This window comes from Piliocolobus tephrosceles, chromosome 3 (genome assembly GCF_002776525.5).
Source record: "Piliocolobus tephrosceles isolate RC106 chromosome 3, ASM277652v3, whole genome shotgun sequence".
NCBI classification, from domain to species: Eukaryota; Metazoa; Chordata; class Mammalia; order Primates; family Cercopithecidae; genus Piliocolobus; species Piliocolobus tephrosceles.
In genome coordinates, this window is record NC_045436.1 from 121,063,054 (window position 1) to 121,084,866 (window position 21,813).

The following is a 21,813-nucleotide window of genomic DNA, read 5'->3' on the forward strand; positions in this document are numbered from 1 at the left end:
GAAATCAGGATGAAACCAAGCCTTGGGTAACCATATGGATGTTAGAGCTGTTCACAAAGATATAAAATATAGGAAGTAGAGAAGGTTTAAGATAAGGAAGTAAATGATTATTTCACTTTGGAAATATATTAGAAATGCCTATTTAATGTGCAGTAAACAGTCTCCTAAAGTCAGTTGATAGCGAATTGAAACTCATGACAAAGATTTGGTCTGAAGATAAAGAATTTGAGTCATCAATAATTAGTTAGTGGGTAAGGCCATCCCAGTTAAGATTACCAAAAAGTACTTAATATGACCAGGTCAAAGATAGAATCTTTGAATGCCAACAAGAAGGGTGGAAATAAAGAGCTCACCAAGATAACTGAGACGTGTGGCCAGGAAGGAAGGAAGAAAACTAGAAGATGGCTACATAAAACCAAAGATAGGTTTTCAGGGAACATGATGAAGGCTACAAGGAAATGAAGGAGTAAAACAAACAAACAAAATCATGAAAGACATTACAACAGTTGTCCTTGACAAAGACAGCTTTAGTGATGTGGTAGGAACAGATTGCAGAGAATTAGGGAGTGAATGGGAAAAAAAGAAGGTGAAAACAATAAATATGGACTTCTACTTAAGTAAGCTTAGCAACAGCATAAAAAAATTTGACAGCTTGTTCAGTGTATCTTCATAATACAGCTTATGTCTGATATACCTGTTAGCAATTCCTTGAGGGAACTGATGGCATTTACATGACTTTCAGCAATTGCTTTTGCTATTATCTTTCCACTGTATGTTGCATGTCCAATTTTATGAATATTTTGATATGCATAAATATCTATAAATGGAGTGTTCTGTATGAGTACTTTGGGATCAGAATTTTTCATTTTAGCCAGCGGCAGTTGTGAAATTACAAAATATTTGAGAAGTGTCTGCAAGAATTTTTGCACTAAGTAGAAATAATATATATTATAGTAGCCTATCTATCAGATGTGGGCAAGCCATAGGGGACAAAACAACTTACTACCTTTAACCATGAGACTTTTACTTGTTTTATCTTTTAGATGATAAGTCTTTCTATTACCTTGCCTCTTTTAAAGTCACAAATATCAAATACAAAGAAAATTATGGCATGAGATCTTCAAGAGAGTTTATAGAAAGGAGTCATCAGATTGAAAGGATGGTAAGCTCAATAGAAATTTTAAATGTTTATTAATGTGTCTTTTGCATCACTTTGAATGTGGGTGTTATATAGGAACTTAGTCCCAATTTCTTCTTTTGTAAAATGGAGATAATATAGTATGTAAGTCATGTAGTTGTAAAGATTAAATTACTTAATATGTGGAAAATATTCAGTATACTGTGTGCACCATCAAATGTATATAGTAGATTAGAGTAGGTAACTAATTAACTCCTGAGAAATTGTTGGTTGAAACAAATGTTTTCCTGTTTTTAACTCTTGATTTTATATTTTTTGATTCGTTTTCTTTATTCTTTTCTAACATAAGAATATAGAGTTGCCACAATCAGCTTACCAATTTGTTTATTTTGAAAGCACTTAAAAAATTATATAAAAGGACATGGTATGTCTATAATTTTTGATATTAATCTTAAATCTGGTTATGACTCACATATTTTGTTTTATTATAGCTTATGTATTTATCAAGTTATTTCTAATTTTTTAAGTATATTGGGTGAGCCATCTCCTTAACTGTCGTAGCAGAAAGTCAAAGAGAATAGTCTTCCATTTTTTGTCCCATGAAAAGCATGGTTATGGAGACCATAGATTTGTTTAGCAAAATTCAGTATATTAGCTTGGATTGTAGTCTTTTAAACTTATAAGAGTTATTCTAGAAACAAGAATTAATGGCCAAATAGGAAGAGCACTATGTTAATATGATTCTTTATGATTATTAGCTTTAGACACTAATCTCCTTTAATAAAAGATGAGAACTTTGGCATTCCCATTCTTCCCTCACTATACTATCCTCTCTCTGTATTACTCATAATGTGAGAAAATATTTACAGTTTATCCTGTTATTTACATAAGTTGATTCTAAATGTTGAAAAGCAATAAGAGCATTTCCCTTTCCATAGCTTTTTAAATAGCATTTTTGTTTTTTACAATTATTACCACAGTTCGTATGCCATTCAAATAATGTTCCCAGAATTAAGTATGAATATATTTTCTCTCTCTTTCATGTGTGTGTAACCCCTCTACCATTTTACTGTATTATCAGACATTTCCAAGGTCTTGGTATTTCTTTAAATCTTCTTTTCTAAAACTTTGTGTTTCCTCCTCAATTTCAACTAGTTGTGCTGTAGGTCCACTTCACAAAGGTAAACCTAACCAGGACAGGACTGCACCCTTTTGTGAGATCCATTGCTTCTTGCATCCCATGTTTTCATTGATATAGTAAGATATGTCCTCAAGTACCTTTTCTAAGAAAAAGTTCATGGGATGTAAAATTTATGAATTATTTTCTGCTGAAAAAAATCCTGTATTCTATATTTCACTCAGTTGAAAGTTTGGATGCACAACTTTGAATTGAAAATCATTTCCCTAAAAGTACATTCAGTGTGATGCCTCTGCCTTTTTTTTTTTTTTTTTTTTTTTTTTGCTTATGATTACTTTGGTGATTTGGGCCCTTTTTGGTTCTCTATAAGTTTCAGAATCTTTTTTTTCTAATTCTGTAAAAGGTGATCTTGGTACTTTGATAGAAATAGTGTTAAATCTCTAAATTGCTTTTGGCAGTATGGTCATTTTAATGGGATTGATTCTTCCAATCTATGATCATGTCTGTGAGACATTTGTTTTGTCTCTGATTTCTTTCAGCAGTGTTTTGTATTTCTCCTTGTAGAGATCATTTACCTCTTCAATTAGATGTATTCCGAGGTATTTTATTCTTTTTGTGGCTATTGTAGATGGGATTGCATCTTGATTTTGCTGTCAGCTTGAACATTATTGGTGTTTTCCAATGCTAGTAATTGTTTTATGTTGATTTTTTGTATCCTGAAACTTTAATGAAGTTTATCAATTCTGGGAGCTTTATTTGTGAAGTCTTTGTTTTCTGTACATAGAATCATATCATTTGTGAAGAGAGATTGTTTAACTACTTCTTTTTCTATTTGGATGCCTTTTACTTTTTTCTCTTGCCTCATTACTCTGCGTAGGACTTCTAGTACTATGTTGAATAGAAGTGGAGAGGATGGGCATCCTTGCTGTGTTCCAGTTCTCAAGGGGAATGGTTCCAGCTTTTGCCCATTCAGTGTGATGTTGGCTGTGGGTTTGTCATAGATGGATCTTATTATTTTGACATATGTTCCTTCAATGCCTAGTTTGTTGAGGGTTTTTATCATGAAAGGATGTTGGATTTTATCAAAAGCTTTTTCTGCATCTATTGGGATGATCATTCTGTTTTTAATTCTGTTCATATGGCGAATCACATTATTGATTTGAGTATGTTGAGCCACTTGCATCCCAGGAATAAAGGCTACTTGGTTGTGACAAATTAACTGTTTGTGTAGCTAGATTTGGTTTGCTGGTATTTGGTTGAGGATTTTTGCATCTATGATTATAAGGAGTATTGACCTGATATTTTCTTTTTTTCATGTGTCTTGGCAAATTTTGGTATTAGGATGATGCTAGCTTTGTAGAATGAGTTAGGGAGGACTCCTTTCTTCCTGATTTTTTGGGAATAGTTTTAGTAGGGCTGGTACCCATTATTCTGTGTATGTCTGGTAGAATTTGGCTGTGAATTCATCTGGTCCAGGGATTTTGTTGGTTTGTAGGTTTTTTATTACTGATTTAGTTTCAGAACTCATTATTGATCTGCTCAGGTTTTCAATTTCTACTTGGTTCAGTCAGGGAGGTTATATGTTACCAATAATTTATCTATTTCCTCTAGATTTTCTAATTTACATGGATAAGTGTTCATAATAGACTATCTTTTGTATTTCTGTGGGTTTGGTTGTAATGTCAACTTTGTCATTTCCGATTGTACTTATACGGATTGTCTCTCTTTTTTTCTAATTTAGATAGCTATCAGTCTTGTTTTTTCTTTCAATAAACCAAAAATTTGGTGGTGTTGATTTTTTTTTTTGACTTTTTTTTTAACAGATTTTTGTGTCTCAATTTAGTTTCATTCTGCTCTGATTTTAATTGTCTTTTATTTTGCTAGCTTCAGTGTTGGTTTGTTGCTGTTTTTCTAGTTTCTCTATGTGCATTGTTAGATTGCTAATTTAGATCTTTCTAACTTATTGATGTAGGTGTTTAGTGCTATAGACATTCCTCTTAACACTGCTTTAGCTGCATCCTAAAGATGCTGATGTCTTGTGCCTTTACTGTCCCTAATTTCAAAGAAATGTTTGATTTTTGCCTGAAATTTGTTGTTTACCCAAAGGTAATTCAGGAGCAAGTTGTTTAATTTCCATGTAGTTGTGTGGTTTTGAGATACCTTCTTGGTAATGATTTCTATTCTTATTGCACTGTGGTATGAGAGTGTGTTTGTTGTGATGTTTTTTTTTAATTTATTGAGGCTTGCTTTATGGGCAAATATTTGATTTATCTTGTAGTATATTCCACATGCAGATAAGACGAGTATGTATTCTGTGGTAGTTAGTGTATTATTCTGTAGATGCTTGTTAGGTCAACTTGGTCAAGTGTCAAGTTTATGTCCACAATTTCTTTGTTAGTGTTCTGCCTCAATGATCTGTATAATGCTATCAGTGGGACTGTTGCTGTTTCCCACCCTAATTGTGTAGCTGTCCAAGTCTTCGTAGGTCTAGAAGAACTTGTTTTATGAATCCGAGTGCTCCAATGTTGGGAGCATATTTATTTTGGATGGCTGAGTCTTCTTGTTGAATTGATCCTTTTATCATTATGTAATGGCCTTCTTTTTCCTTCTTTACCATTCTTGCTCCTTTTTGTTTTCTGTTTGCATGACAGATCTTTCTCCATCCCTTTACTTTGAGCCTATGGGTGTCACTACACGTGAGATGGTTCTTTTGAAGGCAACAGATTGTAGAATCTTGTATTTTTATCCACCTTGCCACTCTATGCCTTTTAAGTGGGACATTTAGACCATTGACATTTAAGTTACTATTGATATGTGATATTTTGTTCCTGTCATGTTGTTAGCTGATTGTTTTGCAGATGATTGTATAGTGGCTTTATGGTGTCTGTGGGCTATGTACTTAAATGTGTTTCTGTGGTAGCTGGTATTGTTCCTTCATTTTGACATTTAACATACTCTTAAGGACCTCTTGTAAGACTAGTAGTGGCAACGAAATCCCTTAGCTTTTGTTTATCTGAAAATGATTTTATTTCTCCTTTACTTATGAAGCTTAGTTTGTTGGGGAATGAAGTTCTTGGTTAGAATTTCTTTTCTTTAAGCATGCTGAAAATGGGTCCCCAGTCTCTTCTGGCTTATAAAGTTTCTGCTGAGATGGCCTGATGAGGTTCCATTTGTAAGTGACCTGACCTGTGTCTGTAGCTACCTTTACATTTTTTTTTCTTTTGCAGTGACCTTGGTGAATCTGATGACTGTATGCCTTGAGGATAGTTGTCTTATATTGCCTCTTGTAGGGGTTCTTTGAATTTCTTGAATTTGCACGTCAACTTCTCTAGTGAGATTGGGGAAGTTTTTGTAGATCCTATGCTTAAATATGTTTTCTAAGTTCTTCTTCTCTCTTCTTGTCTATCTAGAATGACAGTGGGTCATAGCTTTAGTCTCTTTACATAATCTCATATTTCTTAGAGGTTTTGCTCTTTTTTAAAAATTCTTTTTTCTTTACTTTTGCCTAAGTTGAGTTAAAGAACTGGTCTTTGAGCTCTGAGAGTCTTTCCTTAGCTTGATCTATTCTGTTGTTAATGCTTCCAACTGTATTATAAAATTCCTGTAGTAAATTTTTCAATTCTAGGAATTTAGTTTGGTCCTTTCTTGGCAAGTGGCTGTGTCATCTTTCACCTCTTGGATCATATTACTGGGCTTGTGGGATTGGATTTCAACTTTCTCCTGAATCTCAATGAGTATCCTTGCTATCCAGATTCTAAATTCTATATCTGTAGTTTTAGTCATTTCAATCTGGTTCAGAAACATTGTAGGGGAGGTAAAGTGATTGTTTGCAGGCAAGGAGACAGTCTGACTTTTTGAATTGCCAGAGTTCTTGCACCTGTTATTTTTCATATGAGAGGTCTCATGTTCCTTTATCTTTTTGAATTTGCTGTCATTTGAATGGGGCTTTTTTTTTTTTTCCCCCATTCTTTATTTCCCTTGAGATTTTGGCTGTTGTATAAATTGAGTATAGTCTGTCGTCTTCATTTCTTCATGCTTTCAGAGGGTCAGAGTTCTGTACTGGGTCTTTATTTGTGGCTAGATTCTTGCATGGGTTTCATAGACATGTGTTCTGGGAGAATTTTGTTGGTGTTATAATTCAGACTGTGATCCAGTAGATGGTGCTTAAGAGTAATGGCTGGCAGATAGGCTCTTAGCTGCCCTGCTCTTGTGTATTTCAGCGTGTTTGCAACAGTGCTCTGTGGTTGTGGGATTGAAGAGAGATGATGCTCTTACCAGGTCCATCCTTGTGCCCTAGGGGGCTCCCTTTAGTCACTGGCACCATGCCCTCATTTCCTTAGCCTCAAGAGGTGCCCTGGCAGGCTGTGTTTCTGCCTGCAGTAGTGACAGTCCAAGCCAAAGATTAGGTTGCCAAGAGACCTGCAATGTTGTGGAAGCTCACTGGTCCTCTCTGCTTGGTGGAGTCAAAGCAGGTTGTGCAGTATATCTGAAGGTGGTCTGTTGATGCCTTGGCCTACTGGTCAAGGGTGAGGGATCTCTGGGCAGGGTGGTGTTGTCATGGGTATGCAGCTTATGTAGTGCTTGTGGCTCACAGTTTTTTGCCCAGCAGACAGCTGTGGGGCCTGCCCAGCTTGTTCTCCCTCAACCAAGTCACCTTCTCTTTACTGCCTGAGTATTTGGCCCAACCAGCTGGTTTTGTCCCAAGCCTTCTGTATCCAGATCACTGGGCTGTTAGGTGTCCGGGCTATGGTGCTTCTTTGGTCAGAGGCAGTGACTGTCAGACAGGGCACACTCTTTCTGGATTATCCCTGTAGAGGGAGGCACACCAGCTTCTGCACCAGCTCATGAATCCATGTCTCAGTCTTCTCAGTGTTCTGAGAGTGGGACCTCTTCCCCTGCTCAAGCACCAGCTACAGATCTCGGGTTGGCACTCCTGAACTATGTGCTCTAACCCGACGGGGTTGAGATTGAGCCTGCAGCTTTGTCTTCTGGCCTCTTGGGGTTGGAGACTGTCTCTGCTGGGGGAGCGGATACGCTCGCAAACCAGTAAAGCACTCGTGCTGGGCAGTGGAGGCTCTGCTGTGTGCGTGTTCTTGTGGGAGCAGCCAGGTAGCATCCTTGGGAGGGGCCGGCGGACAGCAGCCTGTGCAGAAGAGACACACCCTAGTCTCATGAGAAAGGCAGCCCTGCTCTCTCCTGGCCCTGCAGTCAGCAGACGTCAGAGCTATTTGGAGGAAGGGAGAGAGCCTTGGAGGATGGGTTCCTATGGCTGTGTTTTGCTGCAGCTGCCCCACATGCAAAACCTTCTGGGCTCCATGCAGGCAGGAGCTCTCTGCCTACTTTCAAGGCACATCCTCCTGCCAATTCAGGTAGCTATGGAGGTCGTGGGATCTCTTGCAGGTATGATCCTAGAGATCCCCAGCAAGAGTGAATTGCCCCGCAGTCACTTCATTCACCCCTTCTCTAGGAGCTATTCAGGGCCAGGAGCTAGTCTTAACATCCAGCAAGACCACGTAGAGTTGCCAGCTTCCTCCTCTTCAGCCTCTGTGTCTGCATTGCCCCTCTATCAACTCTGAGTGTTTTCTCTCCCAGAAGTCTATTTGATATATGTTGGCTTACTCAATATTTTGGTCTCTCTCAGTGGGAAGGTTCCTTTCTGGCTGTATCTGGACAGCCATCTTGCCACTCCCCCAACAAGTTCTCAGTCATTTTTCACTGTTGGCAAAGAGAGGAAGTGAGTGAAACATATCCACTTTAATGATAAATTTATACTTTAAATTATAGTTCTTCAGCAAAAATGTTGAAGATTGTCTCTATCATCTTTCTATGCCCAAAAGCCATATGAAAGCCATGCATGTGTAGAGTTTGCATGGAACTGTTTTGTTTAAAAACTGAATTTATATTTTGACAGTACTCCATTGTTTTTTGCCAAAGTTAAAAAAAAACGACTAGTCTGGTAAGTAAAACAAGATACTAATTGTTTACACACTGAGAATTGCTAGTGTGATTAAATTAATATTGATTACTTAAAATTAACGTGTGAAGTATCACTACTTAACTAAATGGAATGCAGGAATGATTTATCAAGTACGTATCCTAGGACGAGGAATCATTCTAACAGACTGGTTTCCATTTTCCCCTTGGGAGCATCCAGTAATTATTGTACTTATGCTAGGATTCCACACCTCAAAACCAATGCTGTAAAAAACTGTTTATGTAGATAAAAATAAAGATAAACATGAGTTCTGGAATTTTTCCATATGCTCTATGATACATTGACTTCACTTTGGAACTGAATGTTCAAGACAATCCAAAAAGATAATACTATAAATAAAATTATAGTATTGTAATTATAGTATATTATAGTTGGATAGGTAAATGATTTCCAAAATAAAGACTGGAAAATTCCCATGACTCCCATCCACTATGCAGAATTTTCAGTATCAAAAGGCTACAGATGTTGACTCCATCACTTTCTAATTTCATTTCTTAATAATAGCTTCTCACTGAAACCATCTTTATTGGGCTCCTTATATTCTAAAACTACAACAACTAGCTTGAGGGATTATCTCTTAAAAGGACATCTTAAAGAGATTTCTTTTTTCATTCTTCGTTCCTTCTATTTTAAGAGATTAACATTTGCAATACAAAAACTTCTTTAAAGACAAAAAATATTACCTTTCAAAACACTCTTTCATTTAAGATTATTGAATATTTTCCTGGCTGTAAGCTAAAATCCTTATCTAAAAATTGGGGATGTGTGAGGACAGAACTTCCAAAGAATAGAGACACTGAAATAGATGCATAGCAGAGCATTATCTAGTACCGATTAATTTATTTTTGCATAGGTTATATTCCAAAACACAGAACTTATGACTGTGATCTTGATTAAATAATTTATTAATCCATTATTTTATTATTAATAAAATATTTATTAATTTATTAATAAATCATTAATCATATATTTTATAACTAATTTATTTTGATTTTATTTAAATAAAAATTTATTTAAATTTTAATTAAATAATTTATTAATCAAGATCTTTCAGAAAAAATTCATAAGGAAGTGAGGACAGCAGGAAAGGGCAAAGGAAGAAGCTAGATAAAGACGTAGTTTCAAAAATGTAGCCTCAGCATGATTTCTCTGGGAGATCTGGAGGCTAGATTAATCACGGAGGTGATTCTTCCCAGAAATGAGAGGGTTGGGTTGCTTGTCTTACACCAGTAGAGCTGCCCAGGGAAGGTGGAGCATAGCCTACCAGACATTAGTAAACAAGGTGCTCAGGTCAGACAAGGACAATCCTCTGCAGAAGTGCAGGTGTGAACTGTTATCAGTCAATTCTCGAAGCTGTGGTATGGGTACACCTCCCCACTCAGTGCAATTTGAATAGAGAACAAATACCTGCTACAATTCTTTTCTCAGAACTCATTATCATTTAAGTAATTCAGCTTCTTAAATAAATTTCATAAGAAAGAAGAAAAAGTTTATTTGCTTGATAAGTGACTGCAAGCAATAACTCCCCATTGACCTAGGCCTCCAAGTAATCCAACTCATGATCCTGGCTTTGCTTCGTTTCCTTCTGTGGCTCTGTAAGTGATTTCATCCATTCCCATAACAGGAGTTCAGAAGAAGAAAAATCCCTTTGAGTCAGCAGAAAGCTTTCCTGGAGAGGAAAGAGGAAAAGAATCAGTTTTGTTGGTGTTTTCGCTCTCTGCTGGCACATATTCCCTTGACAGTAGCAGGAAATTTGCATGAACTGCCTGAGTATTTTCATGGGTGGACCTCAAAAGGGATTCCCTACCTGGCATGCAGTAACTGCTGATCTTCCTTGAGGACTTAGTCTGCATTTAGTTCACAACCAAAGGAAAGATGCAAGCTCAAACTTGTCAAAAACAGTACCTGGATGGGTATGAAGCTAATTAGTCAGAGCCATATGTATCATTTCAAATATGTTATTTTGTTTTTGAATACGGGAGTTCAAACCAAAGACTACAATTGGTATCTGATTTTAAGGTGAAGTTTTCTTCCCCATTTTACCACAAGCACACACTATCTTGTTTCAAACAGAATCATCTCTAGTAAAATGATCTATTCTTAGGTTTGAACTATAAAAAGGGACAGGATACAATTAGTTTTTGTAGTTTGGATCATATTACAAGCATCATAGTACTGAGTTCCCAACAGAAAAATGTAAATATGAGTTAAACTTTCCAGAAACTAGTTATAACAATGATTAGGTATCTGAAGAGGAATAGTTCCCCTACCCCTGTTAAACTTAGAAGCAGGAGGCCGGGCGCGGTGGCCCAAGCCTGTAATCCCAGCACTTTGGGAGGCCGAGACGGGTGGATCACAAGGTCAGGAGATCGAGACCATACTGGCTAATATGGTGAAACCCCGTCTCTACTAAAAAATACAAAAAATTAGCCGGGCGCAGTGGCGGGTGCCTGTGGTCCCAGCTACTCGGGAGGCTGAGGCAGGAGAATGGCGTAAACCTGGGAGGCAGACCTTGCAGTGAGCTGGGATCGCACCACTGCACTCCAGCCTGGGCGACAGAGCGAGACTCCGTCTCAAAAAAAATAAAAATAAAAATAAATAAATAAATAAATAAAAGATAAACTGAGAAGCAGGAAACAAACTCTGAAGAGATTATCTCTTAAGAGATTTATATTCAGGGAATAAAAGATGACTTTGAGATCTTCTTTAAGGGTTTCTTTCACCATGACCTTTCTACCTGCCTGTCTCCCACCAACTTTAACATCTGTCTTCAAATATGTAATTAATTCAAGGTTGTCAAAGTCACTTAATGCGCTTAACACAAGATCTAAAGATGGCTTCCCTGGGTTCATATTACAGAGCCACCATTTCTTCTGTCAACTCAGACAAGATTATATATCCTGTGTCTCAGTTTCTTCATCTATCAAATGGAGCTGTTGAGAATGATACTTTTCCTCCTAAGATGGTTTGAATTTTAAACAAAAGAATCAGCCCAATGCCTGCCATGTAGTATGGAATTAATACTTGTAAGCTTTTAGTAAAGTTCACACCAGTATTGTACTATACCAGCATATGCCATTTTTAAAATAGAGGTTGATGTGTTGGGGGACCATGGTTTGTTAATATCACATTTTAGTTTGAATTGAATCTTGGTATTTTCTTATACTATAATATAATAAGACTCCAAATCCTTCCCCAAAGTGTCATAGGTACAAAGTTCAGAATTTCAGAGGACGTTTATCAGAAGTGCTAGAGACATAAAAGTCATCTTTTCTTCCTGTTTCCTGAATGATAAAAACAAAATGAACTCAGGGAAACTTAGTGAAATCCTAAGTGTCATGACTCAGAACTGATCCAAACCTGAGGAATGACCCAAACATGTGAGGTCACCACTGGGGTCTCCTGGGTCCCACTTTTCTGCAGATGACCACAGATTTCTACTTTCACTTGGCAACACGATTTGCAGATAAAACAATGTGTTACCATCTTCTTCCCTTTACCATCTTGTTGATTCTTAATTCATTAATTTATTTATTCGTGCACTCATTTATTTATCAAACATGGCTTGTGTGTTCACCATGGGCCAGACAATGTGTGGAGCATTGGATATACAAACATAAATCACACTCCCTGCCTTACACAGTTCACAGTCTAGAGTGAGAGAGACACTACTGTAAACCAGTGTGATAATTGTTATTAATATAATAAAATCATATTCAAGATGACAGGGTGTCCCAAATAAAGGAGTGTTCAACTTTGAGAAGGGCTTGTTAGAGCTAACTTAATTGTCATTGGAGTTTCTCAAGTAAGGTAAAGTTGTAATTGAAGAAATTTGCCAGGGGGAAAAAAAAAAACGTTGTAGGAAGAGGAAAATGAATGTGCACAGTCACAGAGGTGTGAACCAGCCTACTGTGATTAGGAAAGAGAAATTAAATCAGTAGATAAGAGGTTTTGGCCCCTCTCCAGCTGGACTAGGCTCAGGGGAGGGGAGGGGGTACAAAAGAGGTAAGCGGGTGGGAGTAAGGGTGGGATAGGGGCAGCCAGAGGCCAGAGGGCCATCCACCGCTTCCCGGGAGGGCTGTGCCTCCATTGGGTTTGTTAGTGGCCAGGACAGGGCAGGGCAGCCCAGCCTCCTGTCTCTGTTTCCATCTTCCATTTCCCAATGCGCTCATCCTGGCTGCCACAGAACCCTCTCCCCTCAATGACATTGAGCCCTGGCTAACATCTAGGATGGTGTGGAGCCTGCCGGCGAACCGCCCACTACCTAAGGTGCTAGGCTGCAGGAGCTGGCAGTGCTTGTTCAAAGCCTGGTGTTCCTTGTACAGTTGATAGTCTTTCTTATTTGCATCATCTGTCTGATATTCTGTGGACATCTGGGCAGTCAAGCTGGGTAGTGTTACACTTGTGAATGATACTGGGATTTCAGTTAAAACTGGATTAGCCTCCCCTTGTGACAAGCTAATGTCTCAATCCTTTGTAGGCAAGAACCTGAAATGTGTGGGGAGAATACTTCAAAGAGGAATCCTTATCTTGATGCTGTGCTGCCTTCCTTGCCGGGCCATCTTTCTCAATACTGACAGCATCTTCCTGCTCTTAAGGGGATCCTGACGTCACCAGGATGGCCCAAATTTATGTGATGATTTTCATTCTTGCTCTTCTAGCAGCATTTCTGTTCTGGCTGCAGAGGAGATATTTACAAAAGTCAGGGCATCATCTTGCCTTAAGTTATCACTGGAATCACAGGGAATGCAGTCTGTGTGGGCCTTAATGTACTCTTGCTTGTAGACTGTGGACATTAGAGGTTTAGAATCTGCCTGGGCCAACAGCACTTCCTGGTTCTTCCTGTCTGCACTTCTTTTCCTCTACATGCGGAAAAAAAAAAAAAAAAAAAAAAAAAAAAATTATCAATACTTGGGGAGGTTGAACTAGGGACTTTTCCCAGGAGTGGGGTTCCTACATCCAGCCGGCTATCCAATTATGCTCATGGTGTAGACTGAGTGACAAGCTTCAGATTGGAACGTTTCTTGCAGGACTGATTAATGTGACAGAGTTGGAAGCTCAGGGCATCATCTGTGAACTGGCCTTTGTAGTCAAGATGGTTGCCCTCTGGTTTTGGCATGGCAGCCAGTGTACGAGTGGGCAATGCTGTGGCAACAAGGAATCATGAGCAGGCTTGGTGCTCCCACTTTACTGTTCTTCTGTGTGCCAGTGTGTGTACACTTGCAGCAAGTGTTTTTACTTGTAGTTTTGAAGAGTGCAGTTGCCTATATATTTACCATTGACAAAGATGTTATTTCCCTTTATGATCCAAATGATGCCTGTTTTTGCTCCTCTTCATCTACTTGATGCACTTGCAGGTACCTTTGGTAGAGTCACGAGAGGCACAGGAAAATGGAAGATTGGTGCTATCTTGGCTGCCATTGGTTATGGGAAAACCTTTTTTGTTTTCCCATGGGAGTATCTCTGATGTTTGCTGCTAAACGGGATAATAGGACTCTGGTCTGGATTGAGCGTGTCTTTCAAAACCTCTTCTATTTAGCATACATTTTGAGAATAAACTAGCATAGAGTTGCAGAGCAGGCACAAGTTTGAGCAAGTTTAAAAGGGTGCAGAGAGACCATAGCTACCCCAACAGAGCTACCTATCCCAGCAAGAGAAGTAACCGATGGAGCGATTTTGCCTGATATCGTCAGACCAGAGCACCAGACCATACAACTGATGGAATAAAACTCCTCATATGCAGTGCACTCTGTTGGGGATGTTTTGACGAGACAGTTGATTTTTATTGTGGAATGACTTTAGCTGTTGCTGTTGCTATCCTTTCAGCAGGAATTTTAATAACAGTTTTCAATGAATACAGTTAAAGTAGAAAAATTATCACCAGCCTTCAGCTAGAAATGATAATTATATGCCTTATATTAAGCATGGAAGGTGACCTTGTTATTTGGACAGAGGTTTTACTCTTGACTCTGGGTGGAAAGGTGATGTCTCCATGGTTATTCTGAGAAACTGTGTTACCCTAATGGAAATCAAGAAAGTAGGTATAACTTTGAGCAAAATTTTCTCTGTTAACTGTATCATGATTTCTAAGTATGTAAATTTGATTTTTCCTTCTGTAAGTGTTCCTTGTTCTTTCTTTTTTCTTTTCTTTTCTTTTCTTTTTTTTTTTTTTTTCTGAGATGGAGTCTCACTCTGTTGCCCACGCTGGAGTGCAGTGGTGCAAGCTCAGCTCACTGCAAGCTCCACCTCCCAGGTTCATGCCATTCTCCTGCCTCAGCCTCCCAAGTAGCTGGGACTATAGGCGCCCACCACCATGCCTGGCTAATTTTTGTATTTTTAGTACAGATCTGGTTTCACCTTGTTAGCCAGGATGATCTCAACCTCCTGACCTTGTGATCCACCCACCTCGGCCTCCCAAAGTGCTGGGATTACAGGGGTGAGCCACCACGCCCAGCCTATTCTTTCTTATGTTGGATATCTTTCTTCTCCCAGGAAAGTGGTTCATTGTCCTATAAACTGTTATTGGTGACCTAGTTTTCTTTTATTTCTCTTAATGTGCTTAGTCTTGCCACTGAATATATATTAAGTACCTGTTCAAGTCCTATCTAGGATATTGCCATATAAGCTTTGACAAAATAAACACCTTAAAATGAGAGAGAGAGAGAGAGAGAAGAGAGAGAGAGAAGACTTTGAAGGTAGGGATGGGGCAAAGTAGGGACCAATGAAGGGATAAGATTGTGTTGAGGGAAATATTGAGCTTGAGGCAGGGGTCTAATATACTCAGGTTTGCATTTTAAAGATATCATCCTGGTTGCAGCATTCGGAGGGAACAACTGAGGGGACAGAAGATAGGGTAGAACCACATCAACATGCCATGAGGAGGCTGCTGCAAAGGCCCAGATACAAGTCTCTAAGGAGCTGATTTGAGACCATAGCAATGGGATTGAATCAAGGGAAGTGGATTTAACATTTAGGAGGTAAAGTCTACTGGGCATTATTACCACATTAGAAGATTCAGGGAGAGGAAGGAATCTTGTGGGGAGGGAGACTTTCCTTCTCCTAACAAGATGTAGAAATTGGGGGCAAAATTTACCATGGAAATAGATCTTATGTAAACTTACATCGACCTGTTATTCTGACTTATAACTCTCAGCCCAGTGCTTTTTAAATTTTTTTTATCTATTTATTATTTATTTTGAGAACAGATTATGACTCTGGCTAATTTTTGTATTTTTAGTAGAGGTGGAGTTTTGCCATGTTGCCCAGGCTCACCTGGAACTCCTGGGTTAAAGCAATCTCTCCATCTTGGCCTTCCAAAGTGCTTGGATCACAGGCGTGAGCCACCACACCCAACTAGCCCAGTGCTTTTTTGACAAAAAGGCAGTATCTCAATAGCCAGCTGGAATCAGAACGCTTTAGGAAATCAGTTTCCTGAATATTGAAAAATTTCCAATGGCTTAGACTGGAAAAGCTAAGCAATGAAATGCTGATGATGTAAGAGTGTGGTGAAACTTACTCCCAAGCATAGTACCAGTTTTGAAATCCTGTCTCTCATAGAGATGACTAACAAGTGAGGGTGTCAGAGTCACATGGCAGAAGTCATTTCAAGTCATGTCAAATGGTCTAGTGATGACATAATCATTTAAGAAATCAACAAATTCTATCAATACTGATAAGATACCATATTTGGGATGAGTGCAGCAAACAAGGTAGGCTTTCTTAGAAATGAGGATGCTATCTTAAAAAATAGCATGTACTTTTAATTTACTTGATAGTATTTAAAACTATCAATAGCTTAATAGATACCAGACAAGGTGTAAAATGTGTGATGTAATTTCACTTAATTCTCAAATCAACTGTATAAGGCAGATATTGTTGTTATCCCATTTTACAGAGGCTTAGCAAAGTTGAACAATTTCGTTGCGGTTATTTGGTTCCACAAAGATTAGGCCCCAGGTTTAGTCTTACAACTGTCAGTATACCCATTAACATGACTGGGAATAAGCTGAAAATCTTTTTTTTTGCCTAAGTATCTGGCTAAGACAAGGAATAACACTTTTCTTAAGACTAACACTTCTTTTTTAAAATTATTATTATTTTTCTTTTACTTTTAAGTTCTGAAGACTAATACTTATTTTTTAAAAATCAGATATCTAGGATATTTCGACATTCTTCTGTAGACGGTCGATTTATCAAATCTCATGTTATCAAATTAAGGTATGTAAACTTGGTTTGTAATTTCAAGTTAATACTGTTAAGATGAGGTATTTGATGAACCTAATTGCTTAGCTGCCCTGAGCAAGTCTTTACAGCAACACACAGATTTCATAAATCTTGAGCAGCCCAAGGTTTCCTACTTATTCCTCAATCACAATAGAAAGTCGTAAGGTGCTTTGTGACAAGAAAATCTCAGCTATTGGATAGAAAAAGAGGAAACAAATACAAGAAACAGGGGAATGACACAGCTGACATTCCCTCTTCCCCCGGCCTCTTAAGTTAGGGGCTAAGTAGAATTTAACGTCTTTTTGATTTTCCTCATTTTAAGCCTACCCCACCATCAGACAATGACTTTCTCCTCAGTAAAGTTTTTCTTTCATGACAGTGCATGTTTATTGATAAAGTGGCTTTTCATTTTGATGCTTTGGTGAAAACTAATATACAAAAATGAATCATAAAGTTATCAAAAGACTAAAATTACAGAATCCATCCTGAATGTTTTTACATGTTGTCTAAAAAGCTTAGATTCCATAGTGATATATGTCTTCGTATATATGTATATATACATTTGTGTATATATATATATTTGTAACATGTATTATATATTTATATATGTGTATATATTTATAACATGTGTATATATATATATTTGTAATATTTGTGTGCTTCACTTCTTGGTGATAAAGTAAATATAAATATGGTTAAATGATTAAGGAACCTATGTCTTTCCTTTTTCTCTTGCACTTCTATCTTTCATACCTTCTTACCTTTTTTCCTTTCTCCTTTCCACTTTTCTCTCGTTCTTTCCCTTTCTCCTCTTCTTCCTCTCTTCTTTTCTTTTATCTCTCAAATTAAATTCATTCTCAAAAGATTTCTTGAGGCTTTCTAACCCCGCACATCACAATGTAAATTTATACGTTTGAACTGTTTATCAAATGATTCTCTTTTATAACTGCTCTCTTTAATCATTTATCTATTAACAGACCACCAGACCCCAACAGGTCAGTGCTTTAATATAGTGAAGGTTTATTTCATTTTTATGGTACAGTCCAAAGAATCAGAAGTTGGGGCAAGGGTGTGGGTGCCAATTAAGATTATGAAATGAAACTGCCCACTGGATCTTCTGCATCTGGTGGCAGACAAGGGAAGAGTGAGAGCAGGAAAATGCTATGAGAGGTTTTATTAGAAGCCAGACCTGGAAGTGGGGGACATTATTTCTTTCCATATCTCATTGACCAGATTCATTAGAAAGTTTCAATAAACCTCAGGAATGTCCAGGAAATGGACAGTGCTCAGGAGACAAAGGAAACTGGGTTTGGTAAACAAAAGGATCCTCCTTGCCACACCATTTCTAAAGAATAATGACATTAGTTACAGCTTTTGCTAAAATTGCCTTAAAAAGCAAGCCATTTAAGTATGTATAAAGCATGATTTCACAAACATCTCATCCCACAAGCCCCTCTAAACTATGAGCTAAGTAAAGACAGTGAACAACTGTTTTCAGGTATGTATTTTATCCAATATTTCTAGTATGTTGTCTTTAGTTCTTCTACAGTGCTTCCAACACTTCCTGGTTATTACACACTCATTTTTAATCTCTGTATCTAGAGATAATTTAAAAATCTGGTATGCACATATATCATGCATTATGTTTTTAAAGTTTAATGTGAGTCCTAATAGGTTAAAGTCATTAATGATTAGATAAATGGTATTTTTTATCTGCTTTTTTGTTCTTCAGTCCAGATGAACAAGGTGTGGACATTCTTACAGTGCTCATGTTTCGATACCCATCTACTGATAGTGTTGAACAAATCAAGAAAAAAATTGAAAAGGCTTTATATCAAAGTTTGAAGACCAAACAGTTGTCTTTGACCATAAACAAATCATCATTTAGACTCACACGTAAGTCTTTTACTTTTATTTGCCACTTTTGTGATTCCCTCCTCTTATGATCCTCTTTAATTTTTATAAGCAACATATATACATATAGTAAGATATATATATATATATATATATATATATATATAAAAAATATCAGCACAGAATAAAACTAAAATAAATTTCCACTGTGAGGCAAAATGTAGTATTAAAACATGTTTTATTTCATATTTTACTAGGGCTTTTTATAAGGTTTCTAAACTTTTTTCCATATCATATATTATTGGGTCCTTACAAAAGTTCCAAAGGGTAAGTATTACTTTCACCATTTACAGGTAAAGAAGCTGAGACTCAAGGAAGATGTGAGACATGGGATTAGCAAACCTTGGGGCTAGAATTAGACACAGGTATTGTGACTCACAGAGGTCTTTACAGATCAGTTCTGGGGCTTATTTTTTATAGTATCAAAGAAAGACACACTTATGAAGGTTTACCCCTGTAGGAAGAGCCAGTGGCATCAACTGTAAAGAGGTTCTCTAGCTTGTTTCCAACTTAAAACTATTTTTCATCCGTTCCTTATTTATTCCTCATGAAACGAAATAGGAAAGTTCTTGTTTTGTTTTCCTCCCAAAGTGGAAGAAAAGGAAGTTCAAATTAGGAAACTGAAATTCAAACTACTTTACAGCTAGTTGGAATCCAAGCTCATTTCTATGCCAATATGTAATTGAAGGTAGTAAAATAATGTGTTTTAAATAAAATTTTAAACGTCAAGGGCAGGAACTGTGTCTTTTTATTTTCTTACCCCTCCCTCAAACACTAGCATACATCTCACATGTGATAGGTGTTCTAGCTCTATTCATTGCTTCTTGTTATGTATTTCCAAGTTTAGTTACTTCTAATTTAATACAAAAAAGATGGGAGAGAGGCTTGTGTTTTGGACCCAAAAGACTTCTCCCTTCCCAATAGCCACATATTTATTTAGGAAACAAGCTATCTAAAGTTAATTCTTTTGTTGTTAGAAATCAGGAAAGTTCTTTAAATATATTTTGAGATAGAATCCCCACAAATATTGTTATGTTCTCATAAAGTAATTAGAAATAATGGAGAATATAGTATCCACCTTGATTGTTAATCAATTATATTCCAAAGTATAAGTATTTTCCAGCATTCTATACATGGAAATCTCAATTCCTGATGATATAAATGTCCCTAAGCCACAATCATATATCCTAAAGTAAAATATCCATTATAAAAGTGACATTATGCTATGTTTACTGAGTTGTTACTGTTGTAGACTGTCTTATTTGTACAATTTATTAAAAAATTTTGTCATTGTTGGTTACATACAATGATTTTTTTATGATACAAGTTGTTTTAATACCAAAATAATTAAATTCTCTGACCATGCTCAATAATGAATATTTAACTGTATATGTTTTCTTCTGCCACCTACATGTATTCTGTTAAATAAAGAGACATATCCATGAAACCTCTATTAGGAATTGGGGCTTGCATCCCTTTCTGGGGAGAAGTCAGTGTTCCTGATAAAATCACTGTAATTCTCATTTTCTCACTGACAAACAGAAAACCAATCACCCAACAAACATCTAATGTAGTTGAATTAAAATGAACATGAATGAATAAATTTGAAGGGAAAAAAGATGTCACGGAAGGGAAACATAAAATGAAGTGAAAGTCTGTAGTGTGACTGGGAACTCTGGACTGGTTGTATGTGAAAGAACTTCATGCTTCTAGTGCCTGCTACCTGAGCCACAACCATCCAAGCCATTCACAAGAGAGAATCCTCAGGGAGACAAGGTTATCAACCTGCACTGACTAAATTCCTACTCTGTTAGATCAGGGCCTTGAAATTGGGCCCTCAGGGATCTGTGATGCATTTAGCTCCATAGAGCTACCATTTCAGACTGGCCATTAGGAATATGCCTAAACCACATAGGTTGGTAAACACCAATAGTGATAGGAATTGGAGGTTGCTCCCTCAGATTATACTGAAGCTCCCAAAGAAAGCAGTCAGAGACATTTATCCTTATTTATTATTTCCTAATTTCCTAATTTCTATTTCTTTTTCCTGAGCAAAATCAGGAAATAAAATGCTCTCTGATTTAATTTTAAAGTAAATTATACAATTTGGACCAAAAATAAAATCAGAGTAAAGAGTTATTTATATATTACTTGATTATGAAAAATCTCATGCTCTCTTGAAATATGTATGCTTTGGATAATTCACATTTCTATTAATGACCAATTGAATAAGGTAACATGAAAATGGGAATATATTATTCTGCCAGCTAATTCATATTTTGCTTATTCCAGCGATTGACAGCAGAAAGATGAGGAATCTTCTCAACAGTCGTAAGTTCCAAAACTCACAATTAACTCTTTATTTCACAGTGAAAGATCATGAAAAAAAGTTATAGAAAAGTTAGCGGTAAGGTTTACCAAGCTTTTTAAGACTCATTTTATATTTTTGTAAGTCTTTTTATTATTTTTAGTATTTAAATTTATAAATTTATACCAAATACAATTTTAACTTTATATGACCTATGAGATGTGGTTAAAAACACCTTACATAATATTCTAGATATGATATTAATATTCATTATAAATAGCTCTTTTAATATTATCTGACAATTCAAGAGAGTGTTTTAAACTGGTAACATGTAGGCTTTAATTATTTTTTTAATTTCCTTGCATTTTTATTGAAATATCTGTTATGTAAATTCTCTTCCTCTTCTGCCCTGCACCCCACATTCCAGCATTGGTACACAACCAAGGTCTACTGTGGACAAACATGTCCATTAAAAATGTTGTAACACTTTAAGGTCTCTTTTAAGATTGACTTGAAATCTAGTCAATTGAGGGTTTGATATCAGGGAAGAAGAATTTTTTTTTAAACTAGTCTTTCAAGTTTTAAAAGACCAAAAAGGTCAATATTGTTTGAATCTGTTAAAATACAGGGATTTGCAAACACAATAAATTGATTCTCCTTAGTCATTAGTTAAGGGAAAATCATGACCCACATTTAGTATTGGGCTGTCTCTCAGTAATAAGGATACTGCTACTAGTTTTGGTGTGGGTCTTCCTAATTTTGTATCCCACTCTGTCACTTACCAGCTGGGTGACCGCCAGCAGTGTTCCCTCTTCAAGGCTTAACTTTCTCATCTGAAAGGTATGTTGCTATAAACACATCTAAAACACATAGCAGAGGATCTATACATTTTTGGTGCTAGATGAATTATCTATATATGCTTTATAAGGAGAGACAGAAGTTAATTCCTGGTCTGAATGCCTTGAAATGTTAGTGAACATTTCTTCTGAATCTCAATAGGATCAGCAAGACCTGTATTAAATAAGCCCAAAGGCTGAGTGCTATGAATGGTTCACAAGGTAGCAGGGACAAAGGATTGTCTATAACCAAAGCAAATC

The 21,813-nt window shown here is 36.9% G+C and overlaps 1 protein-coding gene across 1 annotated transcript in view; it reads left to right on the forward strand.

The window, feature by feature from the left end:
* Positions 1–21,813, forward strand: part of TMPRSS11F (transmembrane serine protease 11F) — a 71,786-nt gene that overhangs the window by 33,306 nt on the left and 16,667 nt on the right. The window contains exons 3-6 of the mRNA XM_023232166.2: positions 1,044–1,162; positions 16,421–16,488; positions 18,227–18,390; positions 20,701–20,739. Coding sequence (XP_023087934.1) covers positions 1,044–1,162; positions 16,421–16,488; positions 18,227–18,390; positions 20,701–20,739 — 390 coding nt within the window. The remainder of the gene's footprint in view (positions 1–1,043; positions 1,163–16,420; positions 16,489–18,226; positions 18,391–20,700; positions 20,740–21,813) is intronic.